Source organism: Notolepis coatsorum, assembly GCF_963971535.1.
Source record: "Notolepis coatsorum genome assembly, chromosome: 4".
Classification (NCBI taxonomy): domain Eukaryota; kingdom Metazoa; phylum Chordata; class Actinopteri; order Aulopiformes; family Paralepididae; genus Notolepis; species Notolepis coatsorum.
The window spans coordinates 47660328-47687413 of NC_140168.1; the positions used below are offsets into that span (position 1 = coordinate 47660328).

General features: G+C 41.6%; 1 protein-coding gene across 6 annotated transcripts in view; it reads left to right on the forward strand.

Annotated features, from left to right (window-relative positions):
• Positions 1-20637, forward strand: part of LOC311227032 (plectin-like) — a 145912-nt gene extending 125275 nt beyond the window's left edge. For all 6 annotated transcript variants that reach the window (XM_084312543.1, XM_084312544.1, XM_084312539.1 and 3 more), the window contains 3 exons: positions 902-4249; positions 4614-11913; positions 19642-20637. In XM_084312543.1, the coding sequence (XP_084168669.1) occupies positions 902-4249; positions 4614-10808 (9543 nt within the window). In that variant the 3' untranslated portion in view covers positions 10809-11913; positions 19642-20637. The remainder of the gene's footprint in view (positions 1-901; positions 4250-4613; positions 11914-19641) is intronic.
• The last annotated feature ends 6449 nt before the right edge of the window (positions 20638-27086 follow it).

Below are 27086 nucleotides of genomic sequence, written 5' to 3' on the forward strand. Positions count from 1 at the left end.
AATATTGCTGCTTTATCAAATCTGCCTACCCACTATGCATAGTACATGTTGCATGTTACTAATTATTTGTTCTCTGCCTAATCCACAATTACTTTAACATGAAATTTAAAAAGAGTGACAATCCCAGCATATTATCTAACCTAGTGACTGAATTATCCCCCACAATTGTGCCCTTACATAATATAAGAAATATTATGGTAATAATTTATATTGAGTTGTAAACATTTTGCAGTACGGTAGTGGCAGCATATTTTTTATTTTTACATAATGTTGTCATTACATAAGTATTATTATAACCTCCAATTCCATGTTTATGTAATAACAGAATATCCTGATTAATAACTGGGTATTTTCTTTTTTATATAACATGCCTGAACTGTGAATTGTTAGTATTTCAATAAATACTAAATAAATAAATTGGTAGCGATGGTAGCAGCCACTCCAAAAACTCTGACATTTTGACGGCTATGGTACTGCAATATCCATACTTACATGTTTGGCAGGTGTGCAGTTTCTCTACCACTAGGATTTCAACATCAATCAGGGGGGGGGACTCAACTGCATGACGCCATTCAGTATCCCAAGTGTAGTGTTGTATCGTGTTGTGAAGTAAAGTCTCATTCTATGTGCCATACATTCAATGAACATGACAAACCTTTTCCCAATATATCAAATAACATGTATTTCTTTCCTTAATCTAAACAAATGTACATTTGTTGATAATAATTTATCATAATCATAACCATAACATATTCTCATGTATTTACATTTATATGTAGCTACATGTTGAACTACTACCTGTATACTTGTTATACTTGAATATATACTGATATATTCTAACACTGTAATCCATAACATTTTATTTATTCCCTTTATTCCCCCTTTGCTTCTACTAATACAGAAAGCTTCTGAACAACTAAAGGAAGAGGAGAGGAGAAAGATGGCAGAGATGCAGGCTGAGTTAGACAAGCAGAAGCAGTTAGCTGAAGCCCACGCTAAGGCTGTCACTAAGGCAGAACAAGAGGCCCAGGAGCTCAAGTTGAAAATGAAAGATGAGGTTAACAGGAGGCAAGACGTTGCAGTGGATGCTGAAAAACAGAAGCAAAACATCCAGCAAGAGCTTCACCAGCTAAAGAGCCTGTCAGAGCAGGAAATAAATACTAAGAGTCAGCAAGTGGAGGAGGCATTCATCAGCCGCACCAGGATCGAGGAGGAAATCCACATAATCAGAATCCAGTTAGAGACTACAATGAAACAGAAATCCACCGCTGAGTCAGAGCTGCAGCAGTTCAGAGACATGGCCACCGAGGCCGAGAGACTCAGGAAAGTCGCCCAAGAGGAGGCGGAGAGGCTTCGTAAGCAAGTAAAGGAGGAGACGCAGAAGAAGCGTGATGCAGAGGAGGAGCTGAAGCACAAAGCTGAGGCTGAGAAAGAGGCTGCCAAGCATAAGCAGAAAGCCCTGGATGACCTGCAGAAATTCAAGATGCAAGCGGAGGAGGCAGAGAGGCGCCTGAAACAAGCTGAGGAAGAGAAACTGAGGCAGATCAAAGTAGTGGAGGAGGTGGCTCAGAAAAGTGCCTCTGCTGACTTGCAAAGCAAACGTGTGGCAATAAATGAAAAGGCAACAAAGCTTGAGGAATCGCTAAAGCAAGAACAGGGCACCGTTATTCAGTTGCAAGAACAGGCAGAGCGGCTCAAGAAGCAGCAGGACGAAGCCAACAAGGCCAGAGAGCAAGCAGAGAAGGAGCTTGAGACATGGAGACAGAAAGCCAATGAGGCTCTTCGCTTGAGGCTTCAAGCTGAGGAAGAAGCCCTCAAGAAGAGCCAGGCTCAGGAGGAGGCAGAGAGGCAGAAGGCGGCGGCTGAGCGAGATGCCAAGAAAATGGCTAAGGCTGAAGAAGCTGCTCTCAAACAGAAGGGAAATGCAGAGAAGGAGCTGGAGAAACAGAGAAAATTGGCAGAACACACGGCCCAGCAGAAGCTGTCTGCAGAGCAAGAGTGCATACGCTTAAAAGCTGACTTTGAGCATGCTGAACAGCAGAGGACACTGCTGGATGACGAGCTCCAACGTCTCAAAAATGAGGTGATTGCTGCTGAAAAGCAGAGAAAACAACTGGAGGATGAACTGGCCAAAGTCAGAAGGGAAATGGATGGTCTTCTTCATATGAAGATGCAAGCTGAGAAGGAGACAATGTCTACCACAGAGAAAAGCAAGCAGCTCCTTGAATCTGAGGTGTATAAAATGAAGCAGCTGGCTGACGAAGCAGCCAGGCTAAGATCAGTTGCTGAAGAGGCAAAGAAACAGAGGCAGGTGGCAGAGGAAGAGGCAGCTCGGCAGAGAGCTGAGGCTGAAAAGATACTCAAGGAAAAACTGGCTGCAATCAATGAGGCAACTCGCTTGAAGACTGAAGCTGAGATTGCCCTGAAAGAAAAAGAGGCAGAAAATGAAAGACTCAAAAGAAAAGCTGAGGACGAAGCTTATCAAAGGAAGGCTCTGGAGGACCAAGCATCTCAGCACAAGCAAGACATTGAAGAGAAAATCGCACAGCTTAAGAAGTCCTCTGATTCTGAGGTGGAGAGGCAGAAAAAGATTGTGGAAGAAACCCTCAAACATAGGAAGTTGGTTGAAGAGGAGATACGTGTCATTAAACTAAACTTTGAGAAGGCGTCAAGAGGCAAGTTAGATCTGGAGCTGGAATTGAACAAGCTTAAGACCATTGCAGAGGAGACACAGCAGAGCAAACTCAAAGCTGAGGAAGAGGCAGCAAAACTGAAAAAGCGTGCATTGGAGGAAGAGAAGAAAAGGAAAGAAGCAGAGGAAAAAGTCAAGAGGATCACTGCAGCAGAGGAAGAGGCAGGTCGACAGCGCAAGGTTGCTGAGGAGGAAGTTGATCGCCTGAAAAAGAAAGCAGCTGAAGCCAATACACAGAAAGAGGAGGCTGACAAAACAGCAGAGAAACAGGTTGTTCTCGCCAAAGAGGCAGCACAGAAATGCAGTGCTGCGGAACGGAAAGCACAAGATGTTCTCAGTAAGAAAAAGGAGGATAGCCTGGCTCAGGATAAGCTTAAAGGGGAATTTGAAAATGCCAAGAAACTTGCAGAAGCTGCCGAAAAAGCCAAAGAGAAAGCAGAGAAGGAGGCAGTCTTGCTCCGTCAAAAAGCAGAGGAGGCTGAAAAGCAGAAAAAAGCTGCAGAAGAAGAGGCCGCCAAACAAACCATAGCTCAACAGGATGCGGAGAGACTGAGAAAGGAAGCAGAGCAGGAGGCCGCCAAGAGAGCTGTAGCCGAGGCAGCAGCTCTGAAGCAGAAGAAGCAGGCTGATGCAGAGATGGCCAAGCACAAAAAACAAGCTGAACAAACAGTTAAACAGAAGTCACAGGTTGAGAAGGAACTGGCAAAGGTTAAACTACAACTGGATGAGACCGATAAGCAGAAATCTGTCTTGGATGAGGAGCTCCAGCGGCAGAAGGGTGAAGTAAACGATGCCGTCAAACAAAAAGCTCAGGTGGAGGATGAACTGTTGAAAGTCAAGATTCAGATGGAGGAGCTGCTGAAACTTAAGCTGAGAATTGAGGAAGAAAACAAGTGCCTCATAAAGAAAGATAAAGATAACTCACAGAAATTCCTTCAAGATGAGGCTGAGAACATGAAAAGACTGGCAGAGGATGCAGCCAGGCTTAACGGTGAAGCACAGGAAGCAGCTAGACAGAGACAGATTGCAGAGTCAGACCTCGCTGAACAAAGGGCACTTGCAGAGAAAATGCTAAAGGAGAAAATGCAGGCTATCCAAGAGGCCACTAAACTGAAAAATGAGGCAGAGAAGCTCCAGAAACTAAAGGACCAGGCACAGGAAAAGGCTAAAAAACTCCTAGAGGACAAACAACAAATGCAGAAGCGCCTTGATAAGGAGACAGAGGATTTCCAGAAGTCCCTGGAGGCTGAGCGCAAGAGGCAGCGTGAGGTTTCAGCTGAAGCAGAGAGACTGAAGCTGAGGGTGACGGAGCTCAGTGACGCTCAGTCAAAAGCGGACGAGGAGGCTAGGAAATACAAGAAGCAAGCTGATGAGATCAGAGCTCGTCTGCAAGAGACAGATAAGGTTGCAGATAAGGTTATTGTGGAAAAGTTGGAGGTGCAAAGACTGCAAAGCACCAGAGAGGCTGATGATCTGCGCAAAGCCATAGCTGACCTTGAAAACGAGAAGGAGAAACTGAAAAAAGAGGCAGAGGACCTACAGAATAAGTCGAAAGAGGTATTGTGATGTGTATTAATACTGTGAAGCAATCAATACAGTTACAACCCCTGCAATTAACAATAACCAGCTTGAAACCACTAACTATTCATGTAAATTGCAGAGACCGACAGTAACAATGTCCAGCAATTTACATGAATACAACTTATCACTATATAATATTAATGTATTATTTTAGTATTCATATATTTCATAAATATATTTGAATATTATGATTTTACACTTATAATTTAGGTTATACTTACTACAGGATTATAATTCTTGGATATGTAATTCTTATACTGTAGGTCTACAGTACAATCTGTGCTTAGTTGGATGTTCTGTCAATATTTTACTGATTTTCTTTTCTTCTTTTCCTATCTAGATGGCAAATGCCCAGCAGGAACAAATTAATCAGGAGAAGACCATGCTTCAGAAGTCTTTCCTCACAGAGAAGGAATTGTTGCTGAAGAAAGAAAAGCTAATTGAAGAAGAGAAGCAGAAGCTTGAGAAACAGTTTGAGGATGAAGTGAAGAAAGCGAAAGCTCTCAAAGATGAGCAAGAGCGACAGAGGAAGCAAATGGAAGACGAGAAGAAGAAACTCCAGGCCTCCATGGACGCTGCGGTGAAAAAGCAAAATTACGCTGAAGCAGAGGTGAAGAACAAGCAAAAAGAGATGGAGGAACTTGAGAAGAAAAGGCAGGAGCAAGAAAAACATCTGGGGGAGGAAAACAAAATGCTTCGAGAGAAACTTCAGGAGCTTGAGGTCGCTCAGACACAAGCCACGTCCAAGACCAAGGAAATACAGACTGATACGGTACTGGAGGAGCAGTTAGTTAGTAGGACAACGGCGGGAACCACAAAGAACATTTTTAATGGCACTGTTCAAGTTGATGGTGCAAAGAGAAACGGAGAGTTTGATGGGATCAGGGAGAGGGTTTCTGCCGAAAGGCTCCATGAAATTGGTATACTGACCAAAAAGGAATTTGACAAACTGAAAAAAGGCAAAGTCACTGCGCAAGATCTGGGGAAGACTGACAAAGTAAAATCATGCCTCAAGGGCCATAACTGTGTTGGAGGAGTATTGACCCCATCTAAACAAACAATGAGTGTTTACCAGGCCATGCAAGAGAATACGATTACGCCTGCTACTGCATCAATGCTCTTGGAAGCTCAAGCAGCATCTGGGTATATTATTGACCCAGTGAAAAATCAAATGCTCTCTGTGGATGAGGCAGTTAAGGAAGAGTTAATTGGCCCAGAGCTTCATAACCAAATGCTCTCTGCAGAGAGAGCAGTTACTGGCTTCAAAGATCCATATACTGGAGACAGAATCTCTGTCTTTGAGGCTATGAAAAAAGGACTTATTGAAAAGGACCAGGCAATCAAACTATTGGATGTGCAGCTTGCAACTGGTGGAATAATTGACCCAATCAATAGCCATCGCCTACCCCTTCAGGCAGCCTACAAGCAGGGCCAGTTTGATGCAGACATGAACAAGAAACTGACTAATCCCAGTGATGATTCCAAATTATTCATTGACCCCAGCACTTTTGAACATCTCACGTACAAGCAGTTACTGGAGAGGTGCACCAAGGATTCAGAGACAGGCCTGCTAATCTTACCAGTATCAGAGAACGCTCGTCAAAGTGAGAGAACATACACAGATGAGGAGACTAAAGAAGTATTCAGTAAAGCAAATGTTGACGTACCTTTTGGAAGATTCAAAGGCAAAACTGTCACCATTTGGGAAGTCATCAATTCTGAGTATTTTACTGACCAGCAGAAAAGGGATCTAATTCGCCAGTACAAGACAGGAAAAATCACAGTGGAAAAGATCATCAAAATTGTTATTACTGTTGCAGAGGACAAAGAGAAGAAGAATGACAATGTGTTTGATGGGCTGAGGACTCCAGTCTCAGCCAGTGAACTTCTAGAATCCAAGGTCATAAACAAAGACCTGTTCAACAAGTTGAGTAATGGCAAGATAACAGTAAAAGAAATCTCTGAGATGGAGCCTGTGAAGAAAGCACTAAAAGGAACACCTAGCATCGCTGGAGTGATAAATGAATCAACCAAGGAGAAAATGTCATTCTACCAAGCTGTGAAGAAGGAGATGCTCTCACCAGAAACTGCACTAAATCTTCTTGAAGCTCAAGCGGCAACTGGGTTTATAATTGACCCAGTCAATAATGAGAAGGTCACTGTTGATGACGCTGTTAAATCAGGTCTTGTTGGCCCAGAGCTGCATGAACAACTTCTGTCCGCTGAGAGAGCTGTCAGTGGTTACAAAGATCCCTATACTGGAAAAACGGTATCTCTATTTGAGGCAATGAACAAAGGCCTTATAAAGAAAGACCATGGCATGCGTCTGCTTGAAGCACAGCTCTCAACTGGGGGGATAATTGACCCTACTAAGAGCTATCGCATCCCAGATGACATTGCCAGCAAGCGGGGCTATTTTGACGACGAAGTCAGTAAGACCCTGAACAAGAACACAGATGAAACAAAGGTGTTCTATGATCCTAACTCACAAGAGGATGTGTCTTACACACATCTTCTGAATAAATGTGTCACAGACAAAGAGACTGGCCTCCCATTACTCCCTCTCTCAAAGAAGGCCTTGAAGTCCAAAAAGCCAAAAGAGGCAGAAGAAGGCAAACAAATTACTGAGGCCAAAACCAAAGAGGCTTTGAACCTGGCAACAATGGAGTTAGATTATGGACCTTTCAAAGGAAGAAAGGTCACAATTTGGGAGATCATACATTCTGAATACATCACTGAGGAGCAAAGAATAGAGTTGATTCGACAATACAGGATTGGACATGTGACAATTGAAAAACTTATTACGATTGTCATTACAATGGTTGATGAAAAAGAAGACAAAACACAAGAAAAGGCCTGTTTTGAAGGCCTTAGAGCACCCGTCACTGCCACTTCATTACTTGATTCCAACATCATTGATAAGGCTACCTTTGATCAACTCCAAGAGGGCAAAAAGCAACCTAAAGAAATTAGTGACAGTGACAAGGTCAAGAAGTATTTGCAGGGCACAAATTGCATTGGAGGCATCTCTATGGAAGATTCAAAGGAGAAAATAAGCATATATCAAGCGATGAAAAATAATTCTTTGCAACCGAGCACTGGTCTTGCACTACTTGAAGCACAAGCAGCAACTGGTTTCATAGTTGATCCCATCAAAAATCTGAAATATACCGTGGATGATGCTGTAAAGGCAGGAGTTGTTGGCCCTGAGCTTCATGAGAAACTTCTCTCAGCTGAAAAGGCTGTGACTGGATACAAAGATCCATACACAGGCAATAAGATTTCCTTATTCCAAGCCATGAAGAAGGAGTTAGTGCTGCGTGAACATGCTATTCCACTTCTGGAGGCTCAGTTTACCACTGGAGGTATCATTGATCCAATTAGCAGCCACCGTGTTCCCAGTGATGTAGCCATCCAACGGGGCTGCTTCAGTAAACAGATGGCCAAGACCTTCAACGAACCCTCGGGTGATATCAAAGGCTTCACTGACCCCAACACCAATGAAAGTGTTACATACAAGCGCCTGCTGGAGAAATGCACAAGAGATCCACACTCTGGTCTGTGCTACCTGAATCTGTCAAAGGTTGAAGCTCCTGCTCCGGTTGAAACATCCTATAAGTACACAGAAGAGCAGGCCCAGACAGATCTTGCTAACACTCAAATTGATATCCCTCATGAGAGGTTTGCCGGAAAGATCATGACCCTATGGGACATCATGAATTCAAATGTGCTTCCAGAGGAGGAAAAGCATCGACTTATGGAACAGTTTCGCTCAGGGCAAATCACAAAGGAAAGGATGATCATCATTGTCATTGAAATCATTGATCAAAGGGAGACTCTAAAGACAGAGCAGAGCATGTCATGTGATGTAATAAGGAGGAGAATTACCATTGAGGAGCTTTACAGTTCCAGAATTATTGACCTGCAAACATACAACATGTTGAAACAAGAGAAGATGACTATTCGTGAGGTGATGGAAATGCCATCAGTGAAACACTATCTCTTTGGCACTGGTTGTATTGCTGGAATTATGTCAGACAATCCCCCCAAGGTCAGTGTTTACCAGGCCATGAAGAGAGGACTCATAACCCCTGAAATCGCTTTGAATCTCCTTGAGGCCCAAGCAGCAACAGGGTTCATTGTTGATCCAGTGAAAGACGAACTTCTAACAGTTGATGAGGCTGTACGCAAGGGGCTAGTAGGTCCTGAGATCCATGACAAACTCCTCTCTGCTGAGAGAGCAGTTACAGGCTACAAGGATCCATACAGCGGGAAAGTGATTTCTCTTTTCCAAGCAATGAAAAAGGACCTTGTTCCTGAGGACTATGCTCTACGGCTTTTGGAGGCCCAGAACGCCACTGGGGGGTTAATGGATCCTGAATACTACTTCCACCTCCCCAAAGACATTGCCATGCAACGTGGATACATCAACAAGGAGACACATGACAGAATATCAGATGGGGATGTGCAGGGTTATGCTGATCCAACTACAGATGAGAAACAATCCTATGCCCAGCTGCTGAAAAGATGCAAAGTTGATAAAGAAAGTGGACTGCGATTGCTTTCGCTAGCGAACAGGAGTCTCCTCTTCAAGGGTCTCAGAAAGCAGATCACCTTGGATGAGCTGCTTCGCTCACAGATCATCGATCAAAAGACATACAATGATCTCACAGAGGGTCTCATTACCGTGGAGGAGGTGAGCAGAGACCTTAAGAAGTTCCTTGAGGGCACCAGCTGCATTGCTGGTGTGTACGTAGAGTCAAGCAAAGACCGTCTGTCCATCTACCAAGCAATGAAGAAGAACATGATTAGACCAGGGACAGCATTTGAACTTCTGGAGGCCCAAGCAGCCACAGGATATGTCATTGATCCGATAAAGAACCTAAAGTTGAATGTCATTGAAGCTGTTACGATGGGAATCGTTGGCCCAGAGTTCAAAGACAAGCTCCTTTCAGCCGAGCGTGCCGTGACAGGCTATAAGGACCCTTACTCTGGCAAGATCATCTCTCTATTCCAGGCCATGAAAAAGGGACTCATTCTAAAAGACCATGGCATTCGTCTCTTGGAAGCTCAAATTGCTACCGGTGGAATCATTGATCCAGAGGAGAGTCACCGTTTGCCAGTTGAATCTGCATATGAACGTGGCCTCTTTGATGAGGAGATGAATGAAATCCTCACTGACCCATCTGATGACACTAAAGGCTTCTTTGACCCCAACACTGAGGAGAACCTCACGTACCTAGGGCTCATGGAGAGATGCATGATAGACCCAGAGACCGGACTTGCTCTTCTGCTGCTGAAAGAAAAGAAGCGTGAGAGGAAGACATCATCAAAGTCATCTGTGCGCAAACGAAGGGTAGTAATTGTTGATCCAGAAACAGGCAAAGAAATGTCTGTGTATGAGGCATATAGCAAAGGGTTGATTGACCACCAGACCTACCTGGAGCTTGCTGAGCAAGAGTGTGAGTGGGAGGAAATGACAATTACCTCATCCGATGGAGTTGTGAAGTCCATGATCACTGATAGAAGGTCGGGTCGACAGTATGACATTGACGATGCTATCTCAAAGGGCCTCATCGACAAGTCAGCACTTGAGCAGTACCGGGCCGGAACTCTGTCCATCACAGAATTTGCAGACATGCTCTCTGGAAACATGAGTGGTACCAGGTCACGGTCATCCTCTTTTGGCTCCTCCTCATCTTACACCATGAGCCCAGTTCCGTCTCTGAAACTCCCACCAACCACATGGAATGACCCAACAGAAGAGACCGGCCCAGTGGCAGGAATCCTTGATACAGACACACTGGAAAAGGTGTCTGTCACAGAGGCCATGCACAGAAATCTTGTGGACAATATTACAGGTCAAAGGTTGCTGGAGGCTCAGGCCTGCACAGGAGGCATCATTGATCCAAATACTGGAGAAAAGTTCACAGTTGCAGATGCAATGAACAAAGGACTTGTGGATAAGATTATGGTTGACCGCATCAATCTAGCCCAGAAGGCTTACAATGGATTTGAGGATCCTAGAAGCAAATCCAAAATGTCAGCAGCCCAAGCATTAAAGAAAGGCTGGCTTTACTATGAGGCCGGACAACGATTCCTAGAGGTCCAATATCTCACTGGTGGACTGATTGAACCCGATGCCACCAGCAGAGTTCCCATCGATGAAGCAGTACAGAAGGGCACCTTAGATTCACGCACTGCGCAGAAGTTACGAGATGTCAGCGCATACTCTAAATACCTCACATGCCCTAAAACCAAGCTTAAGATCTCCTACAAGGATGCCATGGATAGAAGCATGGTAGAGGAGGGGTCTGGTCTCCGGCTACTGGAAGCATCATCTCAATCAAGCAAAGGACTTTACAGTCCCTATAGTGTTAGTGGTTCAGGCTCAGGCACCGGATCACGGTCTGACTCAAGAACAGGATCCAGGTCAGGCTCTAGAAGAGGTAGCTTTGATGCCACAGGATCCAGTTTCTCCACAACCTTTTCCTCAACCACCTACAGCTCGCCAAGCTATGGTCGTCGATACTGATAGCTTCAGTTATAGGAAGGAAATGCTTTTGTGAGGAGATGATATTATACACAATACAGCCACAGTGCTCACCAAATGCCTAATTCTCAATGGAATACAGACTACTTTTATTCTGCTCTGCAAGTAGTTGTTATGGGAGTTTTAATATTACAGTTCTTTTTTTTGCTGAAGAATCTTGTCCATTGCCTTTTTAATTTTTACTTTTAAAAGGCACAGTCTATGTTGATATCATTTATACTCTTTTGTCTGATCATTTCAGACTTACCATACTTTATACAGCTGCATGGAAGTCTGGATTGTCTTTTTTTTTTATATATATATATAGTACCAATGATAAAGTATCAAGTCATATCAGTTAAATGCAACAAATATTTTCTTATTTGCAAATCTAATATTAGGATTGTAGCGTTCGATAATAGCTATGTTTTTTGTTGATTTTCATTATATATTTCTTCTGCTATATTGCAACCGAAAAAGGTGTCCATGTGAGTTTATCTTTTTTCTATCATCATAAACCAAATTTGATGTTGAAAACAAAAGCTGTTAAAACACAAACATCTGTACATGTGTATATTTTCCTAGTAGAAATAATAATAAGAAGAAAAATAGAAAAATAGTTATGATAAATATTATGATAGATGCCACTCTGCAGAGCAGAATGAGTGAGTCTTGTGACAATTATTAACACTGGGAGTCTGTGTGCTGCCTTCAACAACACCAAGTTTCAAGATATTTTTTTCCATCCTGGCTACACTGCCACTTATCCTCTGCCAATGGCTCAAGTCCTTCTGTCAGTGTCTCATTGGACTCTGCCCCCCCCTCCAATCCCTCCCAGTTCTCTTTAACAAAACCTGGAGTTGTGACAAGTGCAAAATCGGGTGTCTCACAACTGGATAACTGACCACCCATTCAACACCCTCATAAACCGGACAAGACCAGATGATGAACAAAACACAAGACACTCAATGACAAATGAACACCAAGGACCGTGTTTCTCAATATGACATCAAACATCAAACGCCATTTTGACATCTGTGGACTCTTCTCCAATCTATCCTCGAGACCATCACATGAAAGCCACTGCCTATCTGGACACTGCAAAGATGTAAGTATAGGGGGCGTTTATATTTGGTAATTGTGAAAATGTATGTAAATGTATTACGTATTTAAACATTACATCACGCGCAGGAGTGTGTTATACGAATTAGATCATGCCTAGGGGTGGTTGTTAGGCCCGAGGCGCAGCCGAGGGTCATTAGACCCCCCTAGGCATGATCTAATTTGTATAACACACGACTTCAAGTGATGTAATGTCTTTTATACAATGGCCGAATTCATCCAACCGTATTGCTATACAATAAACACACAGTAATTGAAGCATAATGGAGATTTATTCACAAACCATCCGCAGAAAAAGTAGGTAAAAAAAAAATATTTGCCTCCGTGTCTAGAAGCAGGTGTGGTGCTTCAAAGCATGCCATCTAACAACAAACTTCATATAAATCCCGCAATGTATTATTGTTTTGACAATGGGTCATGACAAACCAATTACATAATCCAACATTGTGTAAACAACTAACATATTCCAATGAATGGTATATTTTTTTAATTATTCGTTACGAATATATCCATACTTCCATTGTGTCCGGGACATCCAGTGAAATCGCTTCGTGTGACAGTGTCCTTTTGCAGAGGCAGGTTGCTACAAAGCATGCCATCTAACAGTGAAGTTACCGGTTGTTATTTGATTGATTGATTGAACATTTTATTAACAGTGAAATGACAGTGTCCTTTTGAAGGAGAGGGAGGTTCTACAATGAATGCCATCTAACAACACACTTCCTGTAGCATTTCCCCAAGCTGGACTTTTATTCAGACAAAATGAACTCCTTGAGACTGATGGCTATGGTGCGGTATGCCAACCATTTATTGACAGTTTCACCATTTGACACCGTAAGAGCTGAAAGTGGAAACAGACATACAGTCATTCGTTTGTTCAAACCACGTTTCCAGTGAAAAGTATAGCACGGGCTAGCATCTTAGCTAGTTTAGCTCAATACACAAATATGAAGATTGCCAAATATAAACAAATAACACAATCCATAAATAAACACGTACCTCTTCGCCTTCCAGCTAGGTGCTAAACAAGGTAAGAAGGGGGTTTCTTTCACGAACTGTTATTATTAATGAGAGATATCCTTTATTTACATTTCCTCTCTCCCGTCATATATATCAAGCATTTTTCTGTGGAGTAGCGTTAACCGGAAGTCGTTGTTACGCAAGGTAGAAACAGCGCGAGCGGGACAACCAGAATCTTCAAAAATAAAAGACAGCATTTCAAAATAAAAGACAGCATAAAACAATTCCACGTAAAATCAAGTCTAACGTTATAAACAGAGGAATTTGGTTCTTTACACTCCCATCAAATCATTGTTGTTTCAAATATTGTAGGAAACCATACATAAGCAAACACAATGATTTCTCAATAAACCATAAGCAATAACCAAAAGTTATGGTATTAAAGTTTTGTCAAACACTTCAAACAAATACATCCTTAAGAGATGCAAGGGTACCTTACTTAGTGAACATCTAGTCACTTATCTAGTAATAAGACCAGCTTCTGAACTGGTCTTTCAAGAACTGACTGTTTAGTGAGACGTTCACCCTTCTTTCCCAGTTTCCTGTCACCTAGACATATTGTCACTCTCCTAACCAGACCATCTCTATCCACTATAGTTTTAGAAACTCTACCTAATCTCCATTTATTTCTCGGCAGATCATCATTTTTCATCATTACTCTGTTACCTATCTGGAGGTTTCTCTTTGGTGTGTGCCAGCATTGCCTGATGGCGATAGTAGGTAACTTGGGGAGATAGATCCACACGCTCTGGAGGGAGATCGGCCATTCTTTGTTCTTCTGTGTCTCTCCTGAGCCTTCTGCAGGTCACACCTCGACGGAGATGAGATGCCACGACCCAACCAAATCCTAAGATCCAGTAGCCCTTTGATCTGATCTTGTTTATGGTTATTCCTTTACCGTGATGTTTGGCCTTTTCATGGCAGTGTGTGATGATCATCTTCGTGATGTGATGTTCCTTCGGAATGATCGCAGGGTGTTTGACTGCATGGGGAAGATTGGCGTCACAGAGCCTTCCTCCCATCTTGATTACACCATCCTTGATTGCAGGGTGTTTGACTGCATGGGGGAGATTGGAGTCACAGAGCCTTCCTCCCACCTTGATTACACCATCCTTGATTGCAGGGTGTTTGACTGCATGGGGAGATTGGAGTCACAGAGCCTTCCTCCCACCTTGATTACACCATCCTTGATTGCAGGGGGTTTGACTGCATCTGGGAGATTGGAGTCACAGAGCCTTTCTCCCACCTTGACCACACCATCCTTGTCTGGAAAGGATTTGAGGCGATGCAACTTGTTCTTGAGTGGCAGCCGAGAGCCTGTCTTCAGTAACTTCAGTTCCTCTGGATATGTTTGTCTCTGTAGGTCTTTGATTATTAGGCACTCCACGTCCTCTCGTTCCATTACTGTGGAGAGACCATTTGACTTCTCTTTGTTGATGCCGTTCTTTAGTTTGGAATCTGCAGGGGTGACTGGTGGGAGCTCCTTGACCGCGATCCGGAAGCATTCGCTCGTCTGGCTTGGAGTGTCACGGCGCGGTGAAGAGCACCCCACAATGCTCCATCCTAAATCGGTCCTAACTGCATAAGGTTCATCATTTCCTCCTGATATTACTTGTCTTGGTGCCATGGCCCTTGAACAGTCATATCCTATCAAAAGACCAACCTCACAATCCTGTAGCTGTGGAATCTCGTCTACGACTGTGGAGAGATGATTCCATTTCTTGGCCGTTTCCTTTGTTGGAATGTGGGTGCGGTTCACCGGTATGCAATCCTTGGCATAGGCAGGAGGAAGATCGATGTGCAGGGAGGAGCTATAACCTCGTACACGAAGCCCTGAGACTCTTTGGGTTTTGACTATTGTCTCTCGTTCTATCATGGTAGTTAACTTCAGTTTAACTGGACAGGAGTCTGCCTTTAGAGTGTTACTGACTTCCTGGTTGACGAAAGTGGTGTCACTTTGTGTGTCCAACAGGGCGTAGACCAGTTTTTCCATTCCTGGCGTGTTCCTTGAGGACACCCACACAGGCACAATCATTGACGTGTTGGTGGCTTGTCCTGCTCCAGCAGTAGTGACTGCCAGTGACGTTGCGGCAGCCTCTGTTTGAACAGCTTTGCTTTGGGAAATGTTTTCCCATGGTGCAGGCCTTTCCTTTCTCACATAGCTGTCATCATGAAGACAAGTGGGATGGTTACCTTCGCAGGTGTCGCAGGAATGTCGATGACGGCAGTCCTTGGCACTATGACCGAATTGCGTGCAGCCATAACAGAGCTTATTCTCCTTCACAAATTCCCGTCGTTCCGCCAAGGTCTTTGCGATGAACTTGGGACATCCATGTAGACTGTGTTGATTGTCCTGACAGAACACACAAGGGGGCTTTACGTTTCCCTTGGCTGGTCTTTCCCTGTCACTGTCGGCCTCAGTTTGAGTGCTGAGAACACACGCTTTGTTCCTGTTGGGGTCCCTGTTGTTTCGTTTCTCTGTGCTGGACTCAAGGGTGCGGAAAGCATGGAATGAGGTGATCGGATTGCAAGCAATTTCTGCCTCCGTCTCCACGAATGTGGCGAAGTCCTTGAAGCTGGGGAACTCTTGAGTCCTGTTCAAGGCTTCGGTAGTCTTTCTGTTCCAGCTTGACATTGCCCAGTCTGGCATCTTTTGGATTAGCCTTCTATTCTCTTCACAGTCATTCAATATTTCGAGGCTCTTCACATGCCTCATTGCGTCTTGACAGGCGTTTAAGAAGTCTGAAAAGTCTCTTAGTCCCTCTGCATCCTTTGGTTGTATTTTTGGCCAATCTGCAAGCCTGTCTCTAAAGGCTCTCTGTACCACGAAGGCCTGGCCATATCTGTGGTTTAGTTTGTCCCACGCGTCCTTGTAGGCTTCGCTGTCATTTCTATAGAAGGTTCCTTCCAGGGTTTTACGAGCAGGGCCCCCTACATACTTCCTCAAATAATAAAGTTTATCAGCAGATGAGACGGCTCTTGTGTCAATGAGTGACATAAATGAGGCTTTCCACTCAAGGAACTGGATAGGATCGCCATTAAATACAGATGGCTCTGGAACTGGAAGTCTATTTAGAGCTATGCTATCTTGGAAGGCCTTGGCTAGGGATGATACATTTACATCAGTCGACAAGGTTGTGACGTTGGGGGGTTGTCTGCTTGCCGCCGAGGAGGAATCGTGAATTCCTTCGGGACTATTTGAGTGGACGCTGCCTTCCTGTGTGTAAACTTGCAGCCTGGCACGGGCTGTCTTCACGTCCTTCTCTGCCTGGAGGCGTACAAGCTCACGCTTTTCAACTGCAAGCTGCTTTCTTGCCCCTCTAAATCTTCTATTTTCTCTGTTTGCTTCCTTTCTTCCAGCAACCCTTCATACTCCACCTCCTTAGCGGCAAGATCTGCCGCAGCGTCCACCAGTTTGACTGTCAAGGTGGCGCTGTCATGAGTGATGGCTGATTTGTGACTCACTCTCGAGACAGTGGATCCATAGATGGACCGAGCATAGCTGCCTTTAAGCAGTTATTTGAGATGACATCGTACTTGTTCTCCATCGAATTCTTTGTCAATGTCAAAAATCCTCTCATAGACGACTTTCTTAATCTCTGTTGTAACTGCCTCACATGTATCGATGCAGCTTCTCAGTTCAACTGATGGTGTGTTGTGACCTCGTATTTCAAGGTAGGCGCTCAACACTGCCTCTTTCTCTTCCTCCAGAGCTTCGGACATTAATGCCAATTCGTTTGCATTAAGTTCCGACGTGAGCTGGTTTCTTGACTCACGGACTCCAGTTTTCCACCTCTCATACGCTGAGGTGAGTTTTCTTTCCTTCCTCTGTGCCTCTTCTTGTTGCTTTTCAAGCAATTTAGGGGTTGGATATCTTATTCGGTCTGAGCGTCGGAGGTGCTCCTCGCCGTCCTCCTGACTGTGACCCTTGAGGCTATTTAGGATTTCTTTTTTGTTTAGAATTTCCTTCTCTATACGTTCCCTCTCAGTAGTATCTAGCGTTTGTTCGAGAGCCACTTCGAGCTTACTAATTTTAAACTGTAAGCTATCTATTTGATTTTCCAGCTCTAATTGTGGAGGATGGTGCTCAGTCTCTACTTGCTTCATTTTTAAATATGCAAATTAAATCTGATCTGAATAATAAACCGTAGTTTTTACTATTATTAAAAAATATCAGATAATCCTTGCTATTGTTACTGCACCAAGAATCCTAATTGTTTATACTACTCAGAGAGGACCAAACCTAACACTGAATAATGTGCTGAATAATGAATATTATAAAGGTTTCTTTTCATTCCAGTGAATACCCGGTTACGTTACCATTTAGACTGCACATAGTTATCCATAGAGGCATTTTACAGTCGAGTTGATTAGGTAACTTGTCTAACAGTAGTTATAATCACAGGGCAAATAACGAGGTTTCTATATAAATACCTTTAGTGTGGAGGGTACCTTAGAATTCTGCATTAAATTAATAAATTATAATCACAGTGCAAAAACCAGGTTTCTATATAAATACCTTTAGTGTGGAGGGTACCTTAGAATTCTGCATTAAATTAATAAATTATAATCAGTGCAAAAAAAAAGGTTTCTTAATTGTTGACGTCGATTTCTTCTTCAAACTGTCAATGTGAGCATCAATTGTTCTTATTGAAGATGAATTGTTCCCTTTTAATGAGGTAATTGTTCCATACCTCTGTCTGACCGTCGCCTCAAACCTCCAGCCAGTATGAATGTTCTTGTTGAAGATGAATTGTACCCTTTTTAATGAAATAATTGTTCCTTTTCCTTTGTCTGACCGTCGCATCAAACCTTTAGCCAGCTGTCACTGACGTGAAGTCTTTTTTGTCTACAAGACCCATGGAATGGCGCCGAGTTGCTTGATTAATTGTCCGTTGTCCGTTGTCAGTTGTCAGCAACTCAGCCCCCGTGGTTTTGTCGTCGTAGACCAGGCTTCCTCGGTGCAGCGTCGGGCGGCAGGGATGATGAGGGGCCAGAGCTCTTACTGTAGCATTTCCCCAAGCTGGACTTTTATTCAGACAAAATGAACTCCTTGAGACTGATGGCTATGGTGCGGTATGCCAACCATTTATTGACAGTTTCACCATTTGACACCGTAAGAGCTGAAAGTGGAAACAGACATACAGTCATTTGTTTGTTCAAACCACGTTTCCAGTGAAAAGTATAGCACGGGCTAGCATCTTAGCTAGTTTAGCTCAATACACAAATATGAAGATTGCCAAATATAAACAAATAACACAATCCATAAATAAACACGTACCTCTTCGCCTTCCAGCTAGGTGCTAAACAAGGTAAGAAGGGGGTTTCTTTCACGAACTGTTATTATTAATGAGAGATATCCTTTATTTACATTTCCTCTCTCCCGTCATATATATCAAGCATTTTTCTGTGGAGTAGCGTTAACCGGAAGTCGTTGTTACGCAAGGTAGAAACAGCGCGAGCGGGACAACCAGAATCTTCCGGTTAACGCTACTCTACAGAAAAATGCTTGATATATATGACGGGAGAGAGGAAATGTAAATAAAGAATATCTCTCATTAATAATAACAGTTTGTGAAAGAAACCCCCTTCTTACCTTGTTTAGCACTTAGCTGGAAGGCGAAGAGCTCTTACTGTAGCATTTCCCCAAGCTGGACTTTTATTCAGACAAAATGAACTCCTTGAGACTGATGGCTATGGTGCGGTATGCCAACCATTTATTGACAGTTTCACCATTTGACACCGTAAGAGCTGAAAGTGGAAACAGACATACAGTCATTTGTTTGTTCAAACCACGTCTCCAGTGAAAAGTATAGCACGGGCTAGCATCTTAGCTAGTTTAGCTCAATACACAAATATGAAGATTGCCAAATATAAACAAATAACACAATCCATAAATAAACACGTACCTCTTCGCCTTCCAGCTAGGTGCTAAACAAGGTAAGAAGGGGGTTTCTTTCACGAACTGTTATTATTAATGAGAGATATCCTTTATTTACATTTCCTCTCTCCCGTCATATATATCAAGTATTTTTCTGTGGAGTAGCGTTAACCGGAAGTCGTTGTTACGCAAGGTAGAAACAGCGCGAGCGGGACAACCAGAATCTTCAAAAATAAAAGACAGCATTTCAAAATAAAAGACAGCATAAAACAATTCCACGTAAAATCAAGTCTAACGTTATAAACAGAGGAATTTGGTTCTTTACACTTCCCGCGATTTATATTTAGTTTCACAATGAGTCATGACCAACCAATTACATAATCCAACATTGTGTAAGCAATTACCACATTCCACGTGACTTTATCGTTTTTGAATGAGTCGTTATGACGATATCAATACATCCATTCATAAAGATTATTGTCCGCCATCTTGGTTTCATTTATAAAAACACGAACGGCGGAGTGATTCAGGAAAAAAAGTTATTTGGTTGTGGGCGGGTTCTGGGATCACGTGGAGTGTGTTATGAGAAATAACAACGTCTGAAAGAAGTGTTTCAGCCAATCAGAATCAAGAAATTTGCATGCCATTGTATAATGGGTTATTTGATCGTTACTTTGCCTGCCTGTTTCCTTTGTCATAAAGACACCTTGTCATAAAAACGTATCTTTCCCTTTGCTTTGCTTTGCTTTGCTTTGCTTTGCTTTGCTTTGCTTTGCTTTGCTTTGCTTTGCTTTGCTTTGCTTTGCTTTTCAGATACTTCTGCCTCAGATCTTACCCACTCCAACCTTTTGGTCAGATGTCTTCCTGAGATCTGCAGCATATACCTGGACTGTTTCCTAGATTGCAATCAATGACTACACCGAAGATGACAGAGACACTTTCTAACCTGATGTTGTTCTTTTTGCGTTACTCTACATCAGATTCTTTCACCAATGGACCATTTTGAACATTACAACTGGTGTTGTTAAATGCATTCAAGCGGCTACAGGCTTGCCCTAGATCATGCTTTTGTAAGTGCCTGGAAAATACTGTACAACACATTGGTGAGGTCTATAGATTGAGATGGCACAGTGGTCTAACTGTATTGATTGATTGATGCATGATTGAAAGAGCACTACTCCCATAACTTAAATTCATATTATTACATATGACCAGCTATGCCTTCTTACAGTCACATTATGTCACTATGTAACCACAATAACCATTTCAATACCACTTGTAATTCGTGCAGGGCTAAATGTATGGTTAGAATGTTAAATGTCTGTTTTAACAGATCATCAAAATGTTTTATCTGGAGGAAATATTCACAACAATTAATAAAAATGTATTATATGTACTGTATATTGCTGTTCAGGTACAGTAGAGCACTATTGCTGAAAGCCATTACCGGTAATTAACATTTCTTTGAGAAAGTTCTTTAAGCTTTGTGACTTATTGCCTCCAGACCCAGCATTATTTGCATGTCCCACCAATTTGATGTTAATTTTCTTTATAAAGCATCACATTCTATCAATTTCCATTTTATTTTCATATTATATATTATATTTTTGCTTTGCATGTTTTACTAACATTGGAAAGATGCAATATAAATAGTTTTATCCATTAAAACTTTTCATTTTGTTATTACTTTTTAAAGGGTTTGAAGGATGTATTTTAATGAGTTGGGTTATAAGGCCTTGTTTAAAGTGGTGTATTTATAGTTATACCTTACATAATGTAAATAAAGTCAGAAATGAGATACCAACTCAAGTATTTTGCTGTACGTTTCATGATTTCTTTAGAATCAGAATGAGAGACACAAAATTCACCAATTATCTTCTTTCTCTCTGTTTCCCTGGTGAGTCGTGACAATAATTCAATAATAATAAGACATACAGTATCAATAACTTACAAAGTTCCACATTCCAAGAGACATGGATAGCCTATACATACATAGCCTCCTGGTTGTCCCTGTGAAAGTGGGCATAAAAGTTATTGAGCTCATCGGGGAGGGAGGGGTCAGTTGTTGGTGGGTTTCTAGTCTGATGGCCTGGATGCCAAATGCGTTGGGGGTCGGAGTTGTTGAAGTGCCCTTCAACCCTTAGCTTGTGGCTGTACTTGGCCCACTTCATCCCCCTATTCAGGTTAGCCCTGACTGAACAATAGGTCTACGTGTCACCAGATCTAAAAGCGGTGTCACATACCTTTAGTAGTGTACAGACCTCTCTATTCATCCACGGCTTCTGATTGGGGAATGTATAGTAATCTTCTTAAGGGTGCACAGGGACAGCCCCACATAGTCTGTATGTACAGTACCACTCATTTGCAGTGGTGCTGTGGCTAGACCATGCAGCATGGCCTGCACACAGTACTCTATACTGTATGGTTACGGCCATGGCGGAAAGTTAGGTGACACTGAACTATTATTCTGAATAGAATAAGTTGAATGAGATATTTATAGAACACAGCCATAATTCCACACCTTTGTCAGACTAATCTTTATTAATCCCCTTGGGGAAATGCAGGGGTCACACTAGCAGCACATGGGAGGAGGTACATGCAGGGTAATAGAAATAGGAATAGAAAATGAGATAATACAGAACAAGGTAAGATATTAATAATAAATTAAGATATCTGGTGGAGTTGAGACATGTACAGTACTCTATTGGTAATAATAACACAATGCACGTATGTACAGCCCCCTCTGGTATAATATACAGATTATATCCTAAATCAACCCCATATACAAATATATAGTAAGTCTACTGTACAATGTGCAATACTCCATACTGGGTCTTTGTCTATATACCCTGGTATAAATAGACAGATTAAGCAGATTATCAATAAATATAAATGTGTGAATATACAACAAGATCTAATGTGCTAATTAATAAATGGATGGGTAATGTGTGAGTCCTTGTGCAATGTGTGCCTATGTCTATGCAGAGTTCAATAGTTAAGAAAGAGTCAATCAGTTCTCCAAGGAACGTGTAGGGGAGTAATTAGAAGTAAAAAGCTTTGGTCTTTGTTCAACCTTATGTTTTAAAGGATCGTGTAAAGAAAAGTGTCTAAAAGCACTAATATACTCAAGGTAATGCTACTGTATATGTAAGGGTTAATGAATGAGGGATGGGGCGTTATATACTTTTAAATGACTGATGTGCAGATTATGAATTTGCAAGATTTTTCAAGGAATTCTGAGGAAATATCAATAATTAGAAAGAAACATGTACATATATCTTGATTTGCACATTGATTTAGAATGGTGCATTGCCAGCTGTAGGCCTATAAAAAGAGTCGGATACAGTCTAAACAGACTTTGACTGGGTAGAAATAATGCCCACCTCTCAGCCAATCACAATCAAGTATTCACAAACGCCTCAGAACTTGACCTGAGGTATCATTTCTACGACCACATACACCAGTGCCAATAACCAATATACTGTATAGCAATATTTTGACCAATATCTTAACTCATATTAGACGGAGCCCGTAATGCGTAATGACATTTACGCATTACATTTAATAAAATAAATGTTTTATTGCACATTACTTTTGTTACATTCCATAATGATGCACACAAGCAATCTTATTTTTCTTCTTGTTCAAAAACAATTTTACAGCAGCATATAACAAAAAATATTAATAAATAAACATTCTTTCATTTGGCGGATTTATACATACAAATAAACAGGATAGTTAAATAAGCTAGATTCTTGCTGGAAAATAAGAAAGAGACCAAAAGACCAAAGCATTAGAAAAAGGCAAAAAGCCCAGACAAAACAGAGAATATAATTACTGTATTAAGAGTAACACGTTGAATTTATATATCATCTTCAGACTCTTTAAGTAATCCAGCACCGGTCCCCATGTCTTATCAAACACCTTTCTCTGTCCTGTATTTTTAAATCTAAGCCTCTCATCCACATTTCAAATGAGGGTGCTGCATCAGACTTCCAGAGTCTCAAGATGAGCTTTTTAGCCAACACAGTCAGCACCTAGATATATCGGCAATTTTTCATTGCCAGAGTACCTAGTAGCATCGTCGCTAGAGCCCAAAATGGCCACTAAGGGGCAGGGTTCTCACTGTTTATTAAAAGCTTTTGAATAAAAGTCAAATATATCAGACCAGAACGTGTGTAAGTTGGGACAAGACCAGTAAGAAGCATTTTGTATGAAAGTATTCTGTACTTCTGTATGACAACTATTAAAGAACTTGAGTTGAAGGGTACCATCTTGATTTTTACATTTGTTACACAATGCTGATATGCTAGGATACATCTTATTCACTTTCACCTTATAGAGCAACCTGTGTATCACTTTAAATTGAATCAAGTTAATTCTAACATTTACAGAGCACCGGTGAATATTTGTAAGACACTTTCCCAGAATTCCTCATTGAGGGGTATCCCCAGTTCTGACTCCCACTCAGTCCTATATCTTTCTGTGCTAACTATTATCTGATTGAAAAGCATTTACAGTTTACCTGTAGAATTTAAATGTATTTGCATGTGTACATACTGGGATTGATTGATTATCTTGTTCTAAACATAAATAACAACCAAACAAAAGCAAGTGAGACAAGTGTACATGCAGCTGAGTGCAAAAAGAAACTGCAGGCTTAACTCATTCAGTGCCAGAGGGCGCTGTGTACTGTGTGGTTGAAAGGCCAGCGTTCTATAGGAATACGTGGCGGTGTTTGCAGGGCTATAACTATATTATATATGGATACAATACTATTGCCCATTTGACATGGAGTATCTATCGTTCAATATGTGAAGAAAAAAGAAAAAAAATCATCCATACATTCCCGTTTTATACCGTGGTGAATATAAGGTTTTAGGGTAATTCATGGGAGGCTGGTAATAGCCCCCAACGTGTATTATACTAAATGCATTGGCGTTCCGTCCCTACACACGCTACAATAAAAAAATCAAATGCATATGATAGGTATTATGTTCCATCATGAATGCATGAAAGGGTGGGGTGGGGGGGTGTCTTTTTGTATGCTTTGATTGTCACCAACGGAATACGTTATGGACTAGCGTTACACACATACGCTCGGATCGCAATGAAGGCATGCTTTGATCAACGCAAGATTGATATCATATAGCCCTTACCTTGACTAGGATGTGCCCCAAAAAGAATATTCCAATTATCTGATCGCGAGTCCCAGTATTGGTGTTGATCGTGTGGCCAACATAATCCGCCATACATTATCCATCTGGAGCATTTGACGCTCCTCAAGCTGATCGGGACAACCGCACCCCTTGCCCGACATGGAAAAGTCCGCCCGGACCTGTATCGACGCACAGCCCAAGACACAGAGTTTCAAAGGGTGCTCGATACCGCCACTTTTGGGATCTCAGACTCATTCCCTATGATAACACCAGGCTCCCTGGATGGATAATGAATGGAAATATCGAATAAAAGAAAAAACTGCCAAAACCTGACTATACTCCGGTCTGGCGGCACACACAACCATAGAAAGATTGTCACAAATTAACAAAATGTCTGCACACAATAAGGCCCAAAGGGAACAAAGCAAAACACACTAGGGAGTGGGACTAAAATGTACTACCTGATTGTGAACTTAACCTGTTAAGCCCTATACACTGAGCTCGTTCAACACCTTCTTGAGATCACGTGTACAACAAATCTAAGCAAATGAATAAAGGGAAGATGATTAAGCTCGTCTTCATTAATTCAACCTATTTATACTCGAGAATCATTGAGGATTTCCCTCATTTGCAATGATGTGGAGATTACAAATAAGTTAAAATAAGAAAATAAAGAAATCTGTTCAAACTGTTACATATTGATGCAGGGAGGTTTGGGATCATCAATCAATCAATCAATCAATCAAATTGATTTATATAGCACATTTAGACATGACGCTTGTCAACCAAAGTGCTTCACATAGCTAAGAACAAAGAAAAGTATAGAAGAAACAGAAAAAAACAAAACAACGGATAGACATGGAAAACACAACAACACGTCAACAAGCAATGCAAGAGTCAAAGTGAGTCAGGGAAGGCCAGGCGGTAGGCTATAGGTGGGTTTTGAGTTTCGATTTAAAAGACTCGATTCTCGAAGTCAACTTCCTGCCTGTTGTTGCTACGCAACTGCAGCGTGGGGGGAAACTGCCCAGCCTGGTACATTGTGTACGGTTCATTTAGTGCAGAAACGGATTGTTAAAGCGGCAAATTAAAGACAATCAAGCGGAATTTTCTTCAGTCCTTCACAATGCCAAAGAGCTGATGTGTTACGCGTTGTACTAATGACAAAAACAGAAATCCAAATCGCAAGTTTTATACCATCACGGAGGAAAAAGTGGCTGTGGCTAACGTTCGGCTAACTCGCTCTGCTGTTGTGGTAGCTACATGCTAAGCTAACGTTAATCACATATCGAACCGATAGGAGCTTATCTTATCTAATCTTACGTGGATGTTTGATCGGGTAGTGGCACACGTGGTACCACCACGTAAGATTAGATAAGATAAGCTCCTATCGGTTCGATATGATGTGATTAACGTTAACTTAGCATGTAGCTACCACGACCACAACACCAGAGCTAGTTAGTCAAACGTTAGCCGCCAGACACTTTTTCCTCCGTGATGGTATAAAACTTGCGATTTGGATTTCTGTTTGTTTTGTTATTAGTACAAAACGTAACATAGCAGCTTCAATTTGGGTATTCGAGAGATGGCCATGTCTGTATGTGTTTTGTATGGACATTATGTCAAGTCAATCAGGGGGAGATTCTTTGAATCATATCTCGCCTTAGAATCACCAGAAAGGCGTTCGAAATAGTGAAATGCCATGTTGGCCTCAATATTTTCAAAACTAATCGTATGAAAATGTTATGAAATGAACAAGAATGTGATAAAACATGTAATAAAAACGGACCTCAACGCATGCATTTGATGGTAGAAATCCATATGGCCCCCCCTATACCAAGATGGCGGCGGTCTCGTGACATCAGAGTGTCTTCGAGAATCGAGGAGGCAGATTTAATGGACATGGGGATGCTGTTCCAGAGGTCAGGGGCTGCGACCGCAAAAGCACGTCCCCCCTAGACTTGAAATTAGACCTACGGGTGGACCCTTTTACTCCTACGGGCCCATATATGACCATATTCTGAGCTTGACCTTCATGGGTTTGTGATGGATAATTTAGTTAGTGGGTATTTCAAAGTACCTCATATTTGGTACCATTTTGAAGCTAACAACTAGGGCTTTCCAATGATATAAAATATGTGTATGATTTAATCATCATTATTATTATTCATTCAACTTGAAATTGAACTTGTTGAAATTGAACTTGGAAGATAAAAATGAATTTTCAAGCACTTTCCTTACTTAGTATAAGGAAAATGAGACTATATGGAATGTAGACAATCTTGTTGGCAATATAGAACAGCTGACAGATTAGAAATCGCATATATTGTTCAAAAGTTATGAATGAATTAGTGAGATGAAATATTATTAAAAAAATCTTTTTTTTCCTTTTCTTTTACATATTACATATTAATTCATTAAATAATTTAATGTGTGTGTTGAAATGTGGATCTTCTGACTCACTTTGAACTTCCTTAGGTGCCTAAGGAAGTAGAGGCGCTGCCGGAATTCACACTTCTCAGCCTTGACGAATAATTTGTTTTGCTGGATGTGTTCGTCAACCTTGCGGGAACAAATCTAAATATTATCCAAATTAAGGATGTCACAGAGAACATCATTGACAAGGTTTTGGAAGACAGCAGGCATGTTGGTTAACCCAAAGGGCATTACCTTGTACTCTAAGTCAGTGTTTCTCAACTGGTGGGTCGTGGGGCCATTTTGAGTGGGTCGCGGATGTGTGTAAAAATAATTATTTATTTATTTTTTTATAACATTTTTTTTTCACTACCTATCTTTGTGAAAGTGGCTTCTCAGCTCTGGTCCAGCTGAAGACAAAGCAGAGGAACAGATTTGACATTGATCATGACCTCAGAGTTGCTTTGTCTACCATCACCCCAGACTTTGAGACTCTTGTCAGGAGCAAACAACATCCCCAGTTATCCCATTAGTTCCCTGGGATGTTAAGCTAAGAAGTCTGCTAATATATTATTTATTATTATTATTTTATTTCATTGAAGAAGCATAATTATTTATAATTATTATAATTATTATTATAATAATAATAATAATAATAATAATAATAATAATAATAATAATAAT